Genomic DNA, 15,923 nt, shown 5'->3' with positions numbered 1-15,923 from the left:
TCGAATAAACACACATTCACAGATGGGCATTAATGATTTCTTTGTCTATTAATTTTTGTAGTAAAATTAAAAGAATACTAGCGTCATAAATAAAGTTATTGGCTGATCACAGATGTTATTACAATTTTATTATGATAAATATCGCAGTAAAAGTTAAAACAGAAGCAGCTCAGATGATGTACTCAAAACCGTTCAGACAATGAACTCAAACAAAAAACGTTCAGACGATGTACTATTTTCCAAATTCCTCGCAACAGATCTATAAAAGCTTAAACAACGTGCAAAACCTTGTACGAAATATTCTAAGCATGGTATCAAGCAGAATATGCTGTCTTTATTTCGTTGTTTGTCGTCTTGAATAGCAAACACGTCAAAATAAAGTATGTTCAGACGATGTACAATTTTCATTGAATATTGTTCCTGAATGTTTGAGAAAACTACAGAAATCTAAGAAAAACGACAATTACGAGAGTACATAAGGCCACTTAGCGGGTACTCTGCGCATAGTTATCATTTATTTTGATATTATAAAATATGAGAATACCTTGATTTTCGTCATTAAGCGAGAGCTTTTTCCGCCATTTTGTGCGTACGATGTACATTTATGATCACGTGATTCCCCGCAGTGAAGGTATTAATATTAAAAACCGGCCTTGTGCCTTTATGTTTGGTTTAGTTAAGATGTTGATGTTTGCGTTTCATGCTATTTTAGCATGTACTGTTTTTTTTAAAAGACGCACAACAATTGAGACCATCAAAATATTGAAATAGTAAAAACGACATACATTAGTAGTTTTCTTAAATTTGGTATACACTTTTCACGGTAAGTAAAGATGTGTTTTCATTGATTATTATATTATTCAGCGGTTAAATTGAACGTGTATATGCCTAATCAATTGCAACTTCTTTATATTGATAACCTTATCATTTGCAATAAAGAGGAGTAACAGAGAGTCTCCTCTATGTCGTTAATTCTGAAAGAAACACATGCACTTTTTTCAATATTCAAACAGGCTGAAAGCATGTCAATGCCTCGTTAGTCGTTTAACCTGTTAATTTAAAGTACATACATCATAGTATCGCATGGTTTAGTTATTCAGAGAACATTTTCCAGGAAATCCTTAATCGTTTGAATTTAAAATATATTATTAGATCGTTTGCAAATGATTGGCACTATTATGGCAAGCGGTTCGACGCATAATCCCAAGAAACTAGGTTTCTGATGAGAACCTAGGTTCTCAGAATGAGAACCTATGTTTTCAAATGAGAACCTAGGTTCTTGTGAAAACCTAGGATACCAAACGAGAACTTAAGTTCTCAGATTGAGAACCTAGATTCTCATGATAACCTAGGTTCTCATGAGAACCTTAGTTCTATGTGTCTATGAGAACCTAGGTTCTCATGAAAAACCTAGTTTCTCATGAGAACCTAGGTTCTCAAGCGTAAACTAAGGTTTTCAAGTGAGAACCTAGGTTCTCATGAAAACCTAGGTTCTCATGAGAAACCTGGTTTCTTTGGATTTCATAAAACTAGATTCTCATGAGAACCTAGGTTCTCATGAGAAACCTTGTTTATTGGGATTATGCGTCGAACCGCTTGCCATAATTAACCTCCAGTTGTCTTCCATTGCTTGGTATACGCTGGCGGCATATGTGTAAAATGATAAGAAATAAGCGTGAAACCGTGAATGTTACTCCCCAAGAATAAAATTAGTAAAGTAATCGGTCGACATTGGTCAGAACAAGTTAATAAAAAATTAAACTGTTTATGAAATACATCTTGAATTGTTAATATTATTTTGAGACTAAAATTTGAAACAAATTCAGATAAATCGTTACATAATACATTGTAACAGCATTAAATGAGTTTCAGATATTCAGTTCCCTTGTTCGGACCTAAAACGACTGTACGGTACAGTTTTCTATTTTAAGTATGTCTTAGATATAGTAAGCAATCATTATGAAATAAATAAAAGTTTTATCTCTATTGATAATGTGTAATAATGTATAATTCAATCGTAAGATATCGGCAACACTGCAAGAAAAACTTATGCACTAAAGACTTTCCAAACATATTTCAATAACTTGAGATATCTGCAAAAAAGTTCTTAACGGCGTGTTTTCATTCTGTCCATCATATGTGAACCCCGTTGATCCTGTGCCCTGAATAATATGTGTCCCGTATTCCAAACGAGCAAGTTTACGCCGTCCGACGTGTAATTCTGAAAACCTATATTCTCATGAGAACCTAGATTCTCAGAGAACCTAGGTTCTCATGGAACCTAGGTTTTCATGAGAACCTAGGTTATGACTCTGAGAACCTAGGTATTCAGAGAACCTAGGTTCTCATAATGAGAATCTAGGTTCTCTGAGAACCTTGGTTCTCTGAAAACTTAGGTTCTCAGAGAACCTTGGTTCTCAGATAACCTATGGTTCACTATGATAACCACGGATATGGCAAGCAGTTCGACGCATAATCCTAAGAAACTAGGGTTTTCATAAGAAACCAGGTTCTCATTCTGAGAACCTAGGTTGTCATGAGAACCTAGGTTTTCAAATGAGAACCTATGTTCTCATGAGTACCTAGGTTTTCAAATGAGAACCTAGGTTTTGAAATGAAAACCTAGGTTTTCAAATGAGAACCTAGGTTTTCAAATGAGAACCTAGGTTCTCATGAAAACCTAGGTTCTCATTTGAAAACTTGGGTTCTTGAAGCCATGTGCAATCTTTAAGTGAGAACCTAGGTTCTCATTTTGAGAACCTAGGTTCTCATGAGAAACCTAGTTTCTTGGGATTATGCGTCGAACCGCTTGCCATACACTCTCACTTATACTATGCCTAAATATGTTCATGTTTTTTTGTGTTTAACAATATTACGTAATTGTGTATTTTGAACAGAAACCGTGCAATAAGTACCTTGAACGCGTGTCATATATTTAAATTAACGATTGCATTTAATACGCAAGCAATTCAGATCGCTCTTTTGTAGACCAGTATTTATTCTTGCAAAAAACATCATTCAGCGGTAGCTTTTCTTGGTCAAGGACAGGGCACGGTTTTCCCACTCCTGTTATCCTCAAGTTGGCCTGCTCGTGCAGGGTAAATTCTGGTATTAAAGTCAATACATCAGGTAGTCTCCCTTTTGCTCCCTTTTTGGCAGGCGATGCACATTCTTTCCAAAGGATCTTCCGATCAATGTTAATTTCACCTTGGGGTTTAACCTTCAAATTCAAACTATAAAAGTTCTCATTAAATATGGGGGAAAATATGTTCATTAATGCACAGAAATAGGTATAAATAACATTTAAGATGACAATAACCATACAATACAGCCATAATAATTCAAATGGTGTTGTTTTTCCTTAAAATTGCATTACATTTACTCATCCATTTACATTTTCCGGTGACAATACATAGATATGATAATGACATAATTAATTCAATAAACTAAATAAAAAGGGATGCATAAATGAAAATACAAACCTGTTACAACTGTTCTTCAATATTCAAAAAATACAGGCAGTTGCTGAACTAGACCATATCACTTTAACCATCCACTTTGAATCTTCTTTGCAACAAACTTATTGTTGATTTACACATTGTAGTAAATACTGATTGTTTTCATCACACAATACTTCATGCTGAAAGTATTTCAATACATTTTACACTAGAAATATAAGTCATTATGTTGCTCAATAAAAATACCTAAAATTTAACTCAAAGTCAGTTGCTGCAACCAGCTTGTTTTCAAATAGATGGTGCCTGAACCAATTAAAAGTCTATCAACACCCCTTTGTTAGGCCCTAGATGGAGCACTGATAGGGATTAATGTTAATGAGGCACCATACTGTGTCAGCCAGCTTAATCTGGGAAATATCCACTGATAAGACAGTCATTTAAACACCAAAATACTAATTGAATAATACACAGCACCCTTTATAGCATATTATATTTAATTGTGAATATTTTAATATTACATGCTTAATGGTGTTAGCAAATAATAGTAATATTATCAATATTATTTTAATTGCCTTTTAAAATGTATGTTAATAGTCAATGTGGTAGACATTTATTGTATTGGGGTATAAATATCAGTATAAGAAATTTCAAATACCTATTTTTTATGTTGAGAAATATAATTGATACTATCAAGCCCACATAATTAATATTTTTGACACTTTCAATATTTTTTATTAGTTACCCACAGCCTGATTTAGGTGGAAATATTTAGAAATGTTTGAGGTTAAAACGAAAGTAATGTTATATGCATTGAAATTGTATTAAAAAGTATATTAACATTAAACAGGTTCATATGCACAACCAGTTACCGCTTTGAATTCAAACTGCACCTTATATTATAACAGGTTACTGAGGTATATGTCTATGTTTATTCATTTGATGGAAATAAATTGTTAGAGCCTGCCACAATTTTGTTTCTTGTTCAATTTCTGTACAACATAACGGTTGTTAAAGACGCACTTTTCAAGAAGTGTGTTAAACATGTGTCTTTTTAGATAAATCCGTTAAAAACAGATCATATGATAAAAACGCACGTATGAAATAAAAGACTAACTTATGCTTAAAAAAGACGCACATCAAAAAAGAAAAACACACTGATGTGAGAAAAAACAACACATCTGTAAATCTTAAAACACACTTCCTAGATAAAAGACGCACTTCCTTGATAATTGACGCACTTCGTAGATAAAAAACACACATTCTGCTCACATCTACACTCAAAAGCGAACTAACAGATGAAGAAAACACACAAAAAACAAACTGTTTCACTTAAATAACGCACTTGGAAAGAAAAAAACGCACAAAATGCGCACTTAAATGCACTTGTGAACACTGAAAACACAGATATTAACAAAAACACAGAATTAACGCACTTTTAAGTGCGCTAAATGTGTGTTTTGGTAAAAAGTGAGTTTTAAATTGACAAGGGTATGTCCCCCACCACTATAGTGGGGGACATATTGTTTTAGCCCTGTCTGTTGGTTTTTTGCTGTGTTTTTTTTCATCAAACTTTGACATTTGCAATATTGAAGATAGCAACTTCATATTTGGCATGCATGTGTATCTCTTGGAGCTGCACATTTTGAGTGGTGAAAGGTCAAGGTCATTCTTCAAGGTCGAAGGTCAAATATATGGGGGGACATAGTGTTTCACAAACACATATGTTAAACGATAAGTCAGCTTGCAAATCAAAGTAGAACACACATGATAGATGCAAGTCATTCTAGATATTTAAAGTTTTATGGTAAATACAAATTAATAAAAATATGCATAATAAAGTATTTTTGTGATTTAATTTTTTACCAAAGGGCAGTTTAATGAGGCAAAATTCATTAGTTGTGCAATGTTGCGTTTTGTCAAAATGGAAGGAAAAATAGTTGTCTGTTATTCAAATCAACAACACTCAGTTGTTTTAACTGTTTTTATTATAATTGAGCATATAATTTAAATGTGTTATATGAGTGTCATCTCATACATAAAGAATTATTATTTAAGAGCTCATTATAAATGAGAAAGCACAAAAATGAAAAGCTCTAGCAAGAAACGTGACCAGGTACTTAGGAAAATAAATGAAGCATCTGTATCCTATTTGATGTTTTGATGTGATTTAAATGAAAAGTCAATACCATATACTGTCTTGATCCCTAATCTACATTCATTCTGTTTGATGGCTAAGAAACACCTGTTATTGCAATGGTTCTTATAGGCATCTTATCTCAACTGACTGAATCACTAACGCTCGATTGGTCATTGTCGGCTCGGGTACTACTTTCATGTACACCGGGTACTATTAAGTATACTTACATGTACCCCGTGTACGGTAAATATACTTAGACGTACCCGGTCGATATAGACTGTACCCGAGTTGATTTCCCGCCAAAAATCCGATGTCGTAAAAACGTTCTATCGATTAGCGTAAAACGATAATGTTTATCTTTAACAAACTTCTATTTAAAAAAACTGCATCAACATGCTTTTTGAGTATGAGTTCCGATAATGAAGAGACCATTTAATAGAAAATTTATTACATAAATGTGAACATAATTAATTAAAAAATCAGCCGACAACGACCGATTTAGCGATACAATTCCCGGGTACGTAATAGTATGTTTACCTTACCCGGGGTACATGTAAGTATACTTAAGAGTACCCGGGGTACATGTAAGTAGTAACCGAACCGACAATGACCAATCGAGCCTCACTAACACAATATAATTGAAGAGGAATTACAAATCAAAATATGAAAGAAAAACAAATAAATGTATGTTAGTCAGTGGTTATTTCTACTGCAGATGCCGGATTTAGAAGCAGGGTTAGAAATAGAGCCTTGTCGTAGAAATGGGTGGACGCCCCCGCCTTCTGCCCGCCAGGCAATTACCTGACTGGTGCTGGTGGTTTGCCAGCCCTACACAACTCCTGGCAGCTTCCAGCATACATCAGTACAGGAGTTGTGATGCTTGCGCACATCATTGTGCACATCATCACAATATCTATAAATCCCAGTGATCCTAGAGTACTCAGGAAAAAGAAACCTAAGATAACGTTCGACAAGATGAAACATCAGCATGTTATCGAAAATCAGCACTGCAATATATGCCAAGTCAATGTGTAAGTTGTTATTAGTTGTATTTTTCATCTTCTATATATGTAAACTTGTAGACAATAATGACTATGGCATCATCATAGTAACTCCCATGCTAATATAGTTTCATTGTTACATTTCTTTTGGGAAACATCTTAATGAACTGACATAAATGAAATGCCACTTTTAAATGGGTACATTTTTAGTCTTTTAAAAGCATCCTTTGCATTAAACTCAATGTAAGTGTTTATATCTAGCGCGCATGCCATTAGCACTATGATGTTGTAGCCAAACCTACTATTTTTTGTAAATATGGGTTTCTGAGTAACATTCCAGTCAATTTGAATGTGATAATTTTAAAGATTTATTTTATATTAATATTCAATTAAACACATTTTAAAATTAATTGTTGACTGTTAACTTCAAAATAGTGTTTTGATGTGTAATGCTCAGGTTGGATGATTCCTGATGATATCAAAGCTATATATGTTGCATCTGCCTGTACGAAATGTTCTGCCCGGAATTGAGACGGAATTTTAGTGACAGTTCCGCCTGGTAAATTGTTGATTCCGCCCGGAATATAGTGGTTACAAGAAAGAATTTTTCCAGGCGGAAACGGGGCGGAAATGAGGCGGAAACGGGGCGGAATTTGGGACGAAATATGCTAATGAGGCGGAAAAGATTTCCTGGCGGAAATTATTTATGCATGCTGCCGGTGACTGCCACGGGGCGGAACTCCGGGCGTTAATTATAATGGGATGGAAATTTCCGGGCGGAAATGACAGGAGAATATGTGAATGATTTCGAGGGGGGGGGGGGGGGGGGGTATTATGAACTACTCCGGTATATACATAGCTCCTTAAGCTGCTGATGGATTGACGGACATTAAGTCGTCACAAAAGCTAAAAGAAACATTATAAAAATATCACAAAAACAACATGTCCCCTTCAATCTTCTCCAGATACAGTCAGTCATAAAACAAACATTTTTTGCAGATGACATAACATACTTCAATGGTGGAACAATTAACTCTTTCACTGCATTAATAAACGCAATATACTGAATCACTCTTTTCAGCCTTTTTTACACACTGAATGCTGATTTCCACATTTTACTTAATTATTTCAGAAGGTTCATCAAAGTTAGATTAATTCATCATATCATTAAAACTTTAAATTAAAAAAGTCCAATCATTGCTTTGAAACTGAATTTCAAATTTTCAAGCCAGTCAACAGGTCTTGCAAACACCGCGCTGTTATTTTCAAATTTCGGACTCACACTCAGGACAAGAGTGCGTCTTATCAGGCTGTGGCATCATATTACCCCAAATTACCAATGCATTCTTTGTTTACAATTAACTGGGGGAATACAAAGAGCCACCGAAATGACATCTAAAAACAAAACACTACTGATAAAGAGAGATAAATGTGCTGTATTTCAAAACAATTTTCAACTTGCATACAGCCCTTAAACAAATTTGCTCTACGACCCTTAATTCAAAGATATTTTAAATACATAGTAGATTTACATGTACTTTAAATGTTGTAATGTAAATTATCATTACAAAGTGATTTAATTATAAGGTCTTATAAAAATAAACCTGAGCCAAAATATATATATATTTCATCCAGAACAGTATTTATCTTAATTAATTATTTTCCTCCAAATTTTTTATGGGTGAAAACTTGCAGCTGAATTTGTGGATTAGTCCTTAATTTTTTCAGAGTCATTCCAGCCTTAAATTGTGTCATTTCAAGCTCATTTCAGCCTTTTTTGCATGGGTTAATTATTGTTTGAATTGAATATTAATGTTTTTAACCTTTTGTATCAGGCAAATGTTTCCTACAATAACCATTTAGAAACTGAAATCAGAAACTCTGTTTCTTAAAGTCCCATTTTGAATTTTATCAATAGTTATCTAAGTCCAACATACTGCCCCAGAGAAATGTATAAGTATGAAATTCCGCCCGAGTTAATTTCTAATTTTTTGGTCAGAAAATCCTCCCCTGAGTATGAACTTCCGCCCGAGTCTTATTTCCGCCCGGAATTGATAATGAGTTCCGCTTGGAAAAAAATCAAGAGACATGGTCTTTTTGGGGCGGAAATCAATTTCCGCCTCTATTCCGCCCGGAAACAATAGTTTCCGTCCCAATTCCGCCTCATTTCTGTCCCATTTCCGCCCCAAAATTTCGTACGGGTAACCTTTTTATAAGCTAAAGAAGTTTTTTTGATGAAATCGCAAGAAATGTTTAAATGGGAAAATGAATTAAGAAATACTGCATTCAAATGAAAAAAAAACACCGACTCTACAACACAGGCTAATATTTAGAATAAAGCAGCTGTGAGGCTGAACATTTTTAATAATAAATTTAAAGTAAAATTTATCTAGGGAAATCACTACAATTGCTTGCCACTTTAAAATACCATGTTGAATTGTTTCTAGTTTGTAAAAATATTTGTTGCGTAAAAGACAAAATGATTCCATTTAAAGATCTCACAAGAAACTCGTTCATATTAACAGCCTGTATATTACAATTTCACTGTTCTTAATGAATAGAATGAACATGCTTGTGTACGAAGTATTTTCATAATTGTTTGAGTAATAAAATACAAATTTTTGTCTTTGGAAAGGCTGCTAAGTTACAATTTTGTGAACTCTGGTCTTTATAAATTGGATATACTCTTGAGTTTGTACCTTCTAAGCATGTTTTTATGCCCCCAAAGGAGGACATTTAGTGATCGGACCGTCCGTCCGTCTGTCTGTCTTTCCGTCACACTTTGCATTTAGGTTTCGCATTTAGGTTTCGAAAAATGCTAATAACTTCTATGCTGCTTTAGATAGCAACTTGATGTTTGGCATGCATGTGTATCTCATGGAGCTGCACATTTTAAGTGATGAAAGGTCAAGGTCATCCTTCGAGGTCAAAGGTCAAGTAAATGGCTTCAAAGCGGCGCAGAAGGGGTCATTGTGTTTGTGACAAACACATCTGTTGTTTTTTACTGTTATAAAACTTAAAATTTGTATCAAACCTGTATGTTTATTAGGAATGTTAAGTTCTAACATACATTCTTTTTAGTTTTCGGACAGTGATATATTTTTTTATTTCAGAAAGGCCCATTCTAAGCACTGTCGCGTATGTAACAAATGTGTTTGTAGGTTCGACTATCACTGTCATTTTGTGAATAATTGCATAGGAGGCAAAAACTACAGGTAAATAGTTACCTCACTAACAAATTTTGTATGTCTTTGAACAAAATTACTATCAAGCTTTGACCAGAATAGATATGTATAGTATTAGCTGTATAAAGGTACATCTCAATATGTCTTGTCATGATTATTTTTGCATAATGGAAACGTACCTGTCTTGAAATTGGGAACCATATTGAGTGTATATGTTCTTAATTAAGATGGAAAAATATAGCAGACATATTCAGCAACTTATGTACCCTTTGAAATAATATAAGGTTTATTGGACCACCATCTTGGTTTAGTTTTTCATTTCCATATGACATCATAAGTTTTCATACAAGGATTCTATAACATGACAGATTAGCTTACTAGAAGTGTTACCTATTTTTCCAGATGGTATATGGCAACTCTTGGAACAGCTTCTGTGGCATTATGCTTAATCAATGGCCTTGCTGTCGTTGAGTTTACCTTTTTCTTCACCGATCAAACCAAAAGACACATTTTGCAGCCCTATCGAGTTACAACTTTTATTACTTTTCAGATTTGTGAACCTTTTTTATTTTATACTTTTTGGTACTTCTTGTTATCCTTAGTATATTTTCACTTTCTCTATATCATTAATATTAACCAAATATCCCTACAATTGAATTTTCACATTTTCAGAAATTCATTTGTTTCTTCCAGGGATTGAAAGTATTGTGGTCCATTTTATAGCAAGAGGAGCTTTTTGACCACTTTTTAAATTGTCTAGTGATAAGAATTTATGTATGCTAAAATTGATGATATAAATAGAGAAAAATTAAATTATCAATTTATAAACAAAATATAAAAACAACATATTTTACATTTTAGCCGCCTCCTGTAAAAACTTTGCTAAATTCATGTTGTGTAAAGTGACTTCTCAATTAGCCTGTGTAGTCCACACAGGCTAATATTGACAACACCTCACACTTTTATGAAATTTTGTGTTAAACCAAGTCTCTTCCTAACAAAAATCCAGTATCGGCGAACTCTTTACACACATACATTAGGCTACGTTTTCCCAGAATTAGGGTCACTTGATAATGACATTCCAGTGAAAATGAGTCACACACTTAAGCCTAAATCCCTCTGGTATGATTGCAGATCTGAACACTCTGCAAACATACAAGGATGCGAGCTTCAAAATCCTCTACCAAAGCGTTCCTTCCATACGCGGCGTGGCTGACCGTGCTGGCGGTCACCTTCACACTGGGCTCCTTTGTAGCTGTTGCTGTCCTAGGACTCATCTGTGTTCACATTTATCTCAGTAAGTGAACGATAACTTATTTCTGATACTCATCAAATTCGGATTCCAGTTAGGAATTCAAAGCTCTTAAATATTTTATGGTGAAACTTCAATAATAAAATTTGATAGATAGATTGATAAAACCAGTTCATTTTTAAAACAAACTTTGGGATCTTATTAAGTCTTTTAGACTAAATATATTGCTAAAACATTCCTGTTTTTCTGTAATTTAAAACCACTGTGAATTTCAGATTGTTATATGTACATAGTTTCCTATGATTAACAACATAGATGTTTATTTTTTGAACGGGATTAGGTTTTTGGTAATTTTTGTTTGATCTTTGAAGTTTTATGTCATATGGTTGTTGTCATATTGATAAAAACAAATACTTTACCATCTGCGTAATATCTGTTCTATTCCGAATGTTCTGCTTCTTTAGCTGGATACAGAAGTAAAAAAGTCATTTTAAGAATTGGTGACCATTTGAAAGCATTCACAAATTTAATAACAGCTAAAAGAATGATCTGTTACCTTCAGCTCGCCACAAATCGACCATCTTTAAATGTGTGAATAAAGAAAGCCCATTAAAGGCATATGTGCCAGTGAAGATTGAAAGCTACATGAGCGGTGCTACATTGGTACTATTCAGACACTTTTTAGCTCTTAAATTCTTAATAAACTAATGTATTGATATTGTATATGGAACATACATCTAGACCTCGCTCTTGAAAAATGGGGCTTAATGTATGTGCATGAAGTGTCATCCCAGATTAGCGATCAGGGATGACAATTTCTGCCTAAATAGGATATTTGCTAAGAAGAGACTTCCCTAAAACAAAAGACACCATAAAAAGGAAAGGTGTCGTGTCTGATTAACCAAGGCAAACTGCATAGGCTAATCTGTGACAACATTATACACATGCCCCATTTTCCCGAAGCACAGCTCATTTCTGTGTTATGATTTTATTTTTGCTCTTCCCCTTTAGAGTGAGCACTGTGAAAATAACCTCATAATCTGGTAGATTAAATTTAAATGTCAATAGTAATTTCAATTTAAGGCCATGTTTTTGGCAATGTGTGACAAAAAATGTAAAAAAGTATATTTTTTTTACACATTTGAAAAAAAAGTATATTTTCTTTACACATTTATGCCTATACTTTATTGAGAAAAACAGATTACAAACTCTTCGTTGAATTAAATTAACTGTATATATATATTTGAATGTTATTGCAGTTTATACTACATTTTCCCACAGCACAGCTCATTTCTGTGTTATGATGTTATTTTTGCTCTTCCCCTTTAGAGTGAGCACTGTGAAAATAACCTCTTAATCTGGTAGATTAAATTTCAATGTCAATAGTAATTTCAATTCAAGGCCATGTTTTTGGCAATGTGTGACAAAAAATGTTAAAAAGGTATATTTTTTTTACACATTTGAAAGAAGTATATTTTCTTTACACATTTATGCCAATACTTTATTGAGAAAAACAGATTGCAAACTCTTCGTTGAATTAAATTAACTGTATATATATTTGAATATAATTGCAGTTTATACTACATTTTCCCACAGCACAGCTCATTTTTGTGTTATGATGTTAGTTTTGCTCTTCCCCTTTAGAGTGAACACTGTGAAAATAACCTCATAATCTGGTAGATTAAATTTAAATGTCAATAGTAATTTCAATTTAAGGCCATGTTTTTGGCAATGTTTGACAAAAACATGAAAAATAGAATATTTGTTTTTTACACATTTGAAAAAAGTATTTTTTTTTACACATTTATACCTATACTTTATTGAGAAAAACAGATCGCAAACTCTTCGTTGAATTAAATTAACTGTATATATATTTGAATGTATTTGCAGTTTATACTACAAAGGCAAGCAAAGTAGTATTTAAAGTACAGCCTTAAGATGGTTTGCATCTGTTGCATGATCTGTATGGACAGTTTTATTTTTTACCAATCCAACCCATTATAATCAGTTTGCAAATTGAAATATTATCAGATAACATGGGCAAAATAAACATGTTTATCAAATGACCCATCTAAAATATACGAATAATTATATGTTCGTTTATTGAGCGTCACTGTTAAAATGTTCGGCTGGTTTAATAAATTGAACATGATATATATTTTTTGATTTTTAGATGTGTTATTGGCATAAACAGAAGTACCGTATTTACATTAACCATTAATCTAATTTTTGTTTTGTTTTAAACCATTCTACAATTGTTTTGGTTGCACTTATTTTTGATAGTTTAACTTTTTTACATTAATGATACTACTACAAATACTATCACTACTACTACTACTACTTCTACTACTACTACTACTACTGCTGCTGCTACTACTACTACTACTTCTACTACTACTACTACTACTACTACTACTACTACTACTACTACTACTACTACTACTACTACTACTACTACTACTACTACTACTACTACTACTACTACTACTACTACTACTACTACTACTACTACTACTACTACTACTACTACTACTACTACTACTACTACTACTACTACTACTACTACTACTACTACTACTACTACTACTACTACTACTACTACTACTACTACTACTACTACTACTACTACTACTACTACTACTACTACTACTACTACTACTACTACTACTACTACTACTACTACTACTACTACTACTACTACTACTACTACTACTACTACTACTACTAACTACTACTACTACTACTACTAAAACTACTACTACTACTACTACTACTACTACTACTACTACTACTACTACTACTACTACTACTACTACTACTACTACTACTACTACTACTACTACTACTACTACTACTACTACTACTACTACTACTACTACTACTACTACTACTACTACTACTTCTACTTCAACTACTACTACTACTACTACTACTACTACTACTACTACTACTCTACTACTACTACAACTACTTCTACTACTACTACTACTATTCCACTACTACTACTACTACTACTACTACTACCACTACTACTACTACTACTACTACTACTACTACTACTACTACTACTACTACTACTACTACTACTACTACTACTACTACTACTACTTCTACTTCTACTACTACTACTACTACTACTACTACTACTACTACTTCTACTACTACAACTTCTACTACTACTATAAAATTATTATTTTTCCTTTATAAAGAATTCGGGCTCTTTCACCATTGAGCTCGTCACTGGTCTCCCCTGGGTCAGCACAGTTCACACAGCACGCTCAGGCAAGAACTCCACCAAGAACAACAAGAACGAATGCGAACTGGTAAGCAAGCACATGATGCGTTTTTTACAGACATGTCAGTCTTACTAGTCCTTGCTGTAAGATGTCTAAGCACTTGTTCAATTAACTTTGATTTTGGTACAGTCCAATATGACTTTGGGGTCACCTCAGTTAAGATGTCACCTTGCGTAAACAGTCAGTGTTGAAATAAACAGTATTTTGAATATAAAGACTGTTTATTGAAACATATTATATTTTGTGCAAAGCAAGTATGGTGGATATTTTTTAGTTATTCAGGAAATGGTCGATGAGACATGTTCCAGCGGCGCCCAATCTGACGACAGCTCAATGTGAAGCCAGGACGTTGTGTCCTTGGCGCCAAGCACTACCAGTCTGTAGACAATAATCTTTAGACATGCCAAACAAACACCTTCACCTTTAGTCCATGTATAATTTTTAGAATATTTTTAATTATTTTGGGCAATTGTATTTTACATGTTGAGCTAAAAAAGTAAAGCTATTTGTGTATTTTGACAATATTATTATTTATTTATTTAACGAAAACAACATGATTCTGTCATTTTTCTACATAAATTAAAATGTGTTGGTGTTCCAAGGTCTAAAGATGTGCATATGATTTTTCTTTTAAAATATAAAATTAAAAGTGCACACCACATATACATTTTTCAAAAATAGAGCAAGAAATAATGTTTGGGAAAAAAGCACAAAATGTAAAACCTAAAAATAATTTTTCTTGAAGCTATTGAAGGATTTAGAATTTTCTAGTTGATCATATAAAGTTAGAGGGGTGCCATATATATTTGTGGACTTTTTGTGATGACGACAGTAATTTTTAGTTGTTCGCTTGCGAACAACTACGGTAAATACCACGTTTTGCAACCCAGCTTTGCCAAAACCTGATAACTGACTCATTCGCGCAGAGAAAGAGTTAACCATTTATGTCAGAGGTTTCAGTTCTTGCATTATATTCAAACACAAATTTAGGCATAATGTGAATATCATGTTAAATGGAATATATTTGATTGGAGCGTATATAGAAAACACCATTAAACATTTTGTGTCCCCCACCACTATAGAGGGAGACATATTGTTTTTGTCCTGTCTGTTGGTCTGTCCGTTGGTTTGTTTGCTCCAACTTTAACATTTTGCCATAACTTTTGCAATATTGGAGATAACAGCTTCATATTTGGCATGCATATGTATCTCATGGAGCTGCACATTTTGAGTGGTGAAAGGTCAATGTCAATGTCATCCTTCAAGGTAAAAAAAAATCAAAGCGGCGCAGAAGGGGACATAGTGTTTCCGGCGAACAAATTTCTTGTTTTAATTATATGTGTCGCAGAATAGAATGTTTTTGAATGATTAGAATTGTCCACTATTTGCTACGTCTTAATCACGCGGTATTTTGCCCAGCACATGACATTCGAAATCTGAGGCTATTAATAAATAAGATAAAAATAAAAGTACTGCTGATCAACAATTGATATGGAGAGCCCAATACACTATCACGTGTCTGTTGTGCAACCTCGTTGATAGTGATTGCTAGTCAAGCGGGGTTAAATCTGATTTTTCTGGTAAACATTCTTTT

At 33.6% G+C, this 15,923-nt stretch overlaps 1 protein-coding gene across 4 annotated transcripts; it reads left to right on the top strand.

Annotated features, from left to right (window-relative positions):
• Nucleotides 1-6,314: 6,314 nt before the first annotated feature.
• Nucleotides 6,315-15,169, top strand: LOC127860901 (uncharacterized). Of its 4 annotated transcripts, XR_008039963.1 has the most exons (7): nucleotides 6,315-6,626; nucleotides 9,710-9,811; nucleotides 10,184-10,307; nucleotides 10,916-11,078; nucleotides 11,596-11,696; nucleotides 14,243-14,356; nucleotides 14,604-15,169. XR_008039963.1 is itself a non-coding variant. In XM_052399208.1 (6 exons), the coding sequence occupies exons 3-6, from the start codon at nucleotides 10,943-10,945 to the stop codon at nucleotides 14,718-14,720; spliced, it is 468 nt and encodes a 155-aa protein (XP_052255168.1). In that variant the 5' UTR covers nucleotides 6,315-6,626; nucleotides 9,710-10,307; nucleotides 10,916-10,942; the 3' UTR covers nucleotides 14,721-15,169. The 4 variants fall into 4 exon arrangements, 3 of the variants coding, with proteins under 3 accessions (XP_052255168.1, XP_052255170.1, XP_052255169.1); XM_052399208.1 differs by having other exon boundaries at nucleotides 9,710-10,307; XM_052399210.1 differs by lacking the exon at nucleotides 6,315-6,626 and having other exon boundaries at nucleotides 9,654-9,811.
• Nucleotides 15,170-15,923: the final 754 nt, after the last annotated feature.

Source organism: Dreissena polymorpha, chromosome 15, assembly GCF_020536995.1.
Source record: "Dreissena polymorpha isolate Duluth1 chromosome 15, UMN_Dpol_1.0, whole genome shotgun sequence".
In the NCBI taxonomy this organism is placed as follows: Eukaryota; Metazoa; Mollusca; class Bivalvia; order Myida; family Dreissenidae; genus Dreissena; species Dreissena polymorpha.
The sequence above is the reverse complement of the archived record's forward strand: the minus strand, read 5'-3'. Positions and strand labels throughout refer to the sequence as shown.

Coding starts and splice junctions, on each gene's coding strand:
- LOC127860901 (XM_052399208.1), top strand. CDS start 10,943: ATGCGAGCTTCAAAATCCTCTACCAAAGCGTTCCTTCCATACGCGGCG. Junction 11,697..14,242: donor ACATGAGCGGTGCTACATTG/GTACTATTCAGA, acceptor TCCTTTATAAAG/AATTCGGGCTCTTTCACCAT. Junction 14,357..14,603: donor ACAAGAACGAATGCGAACTG/GTAAGCAAGCAC, acceptor GATATTTTTTAG/TTATTCAGGAAATGGTCGAT.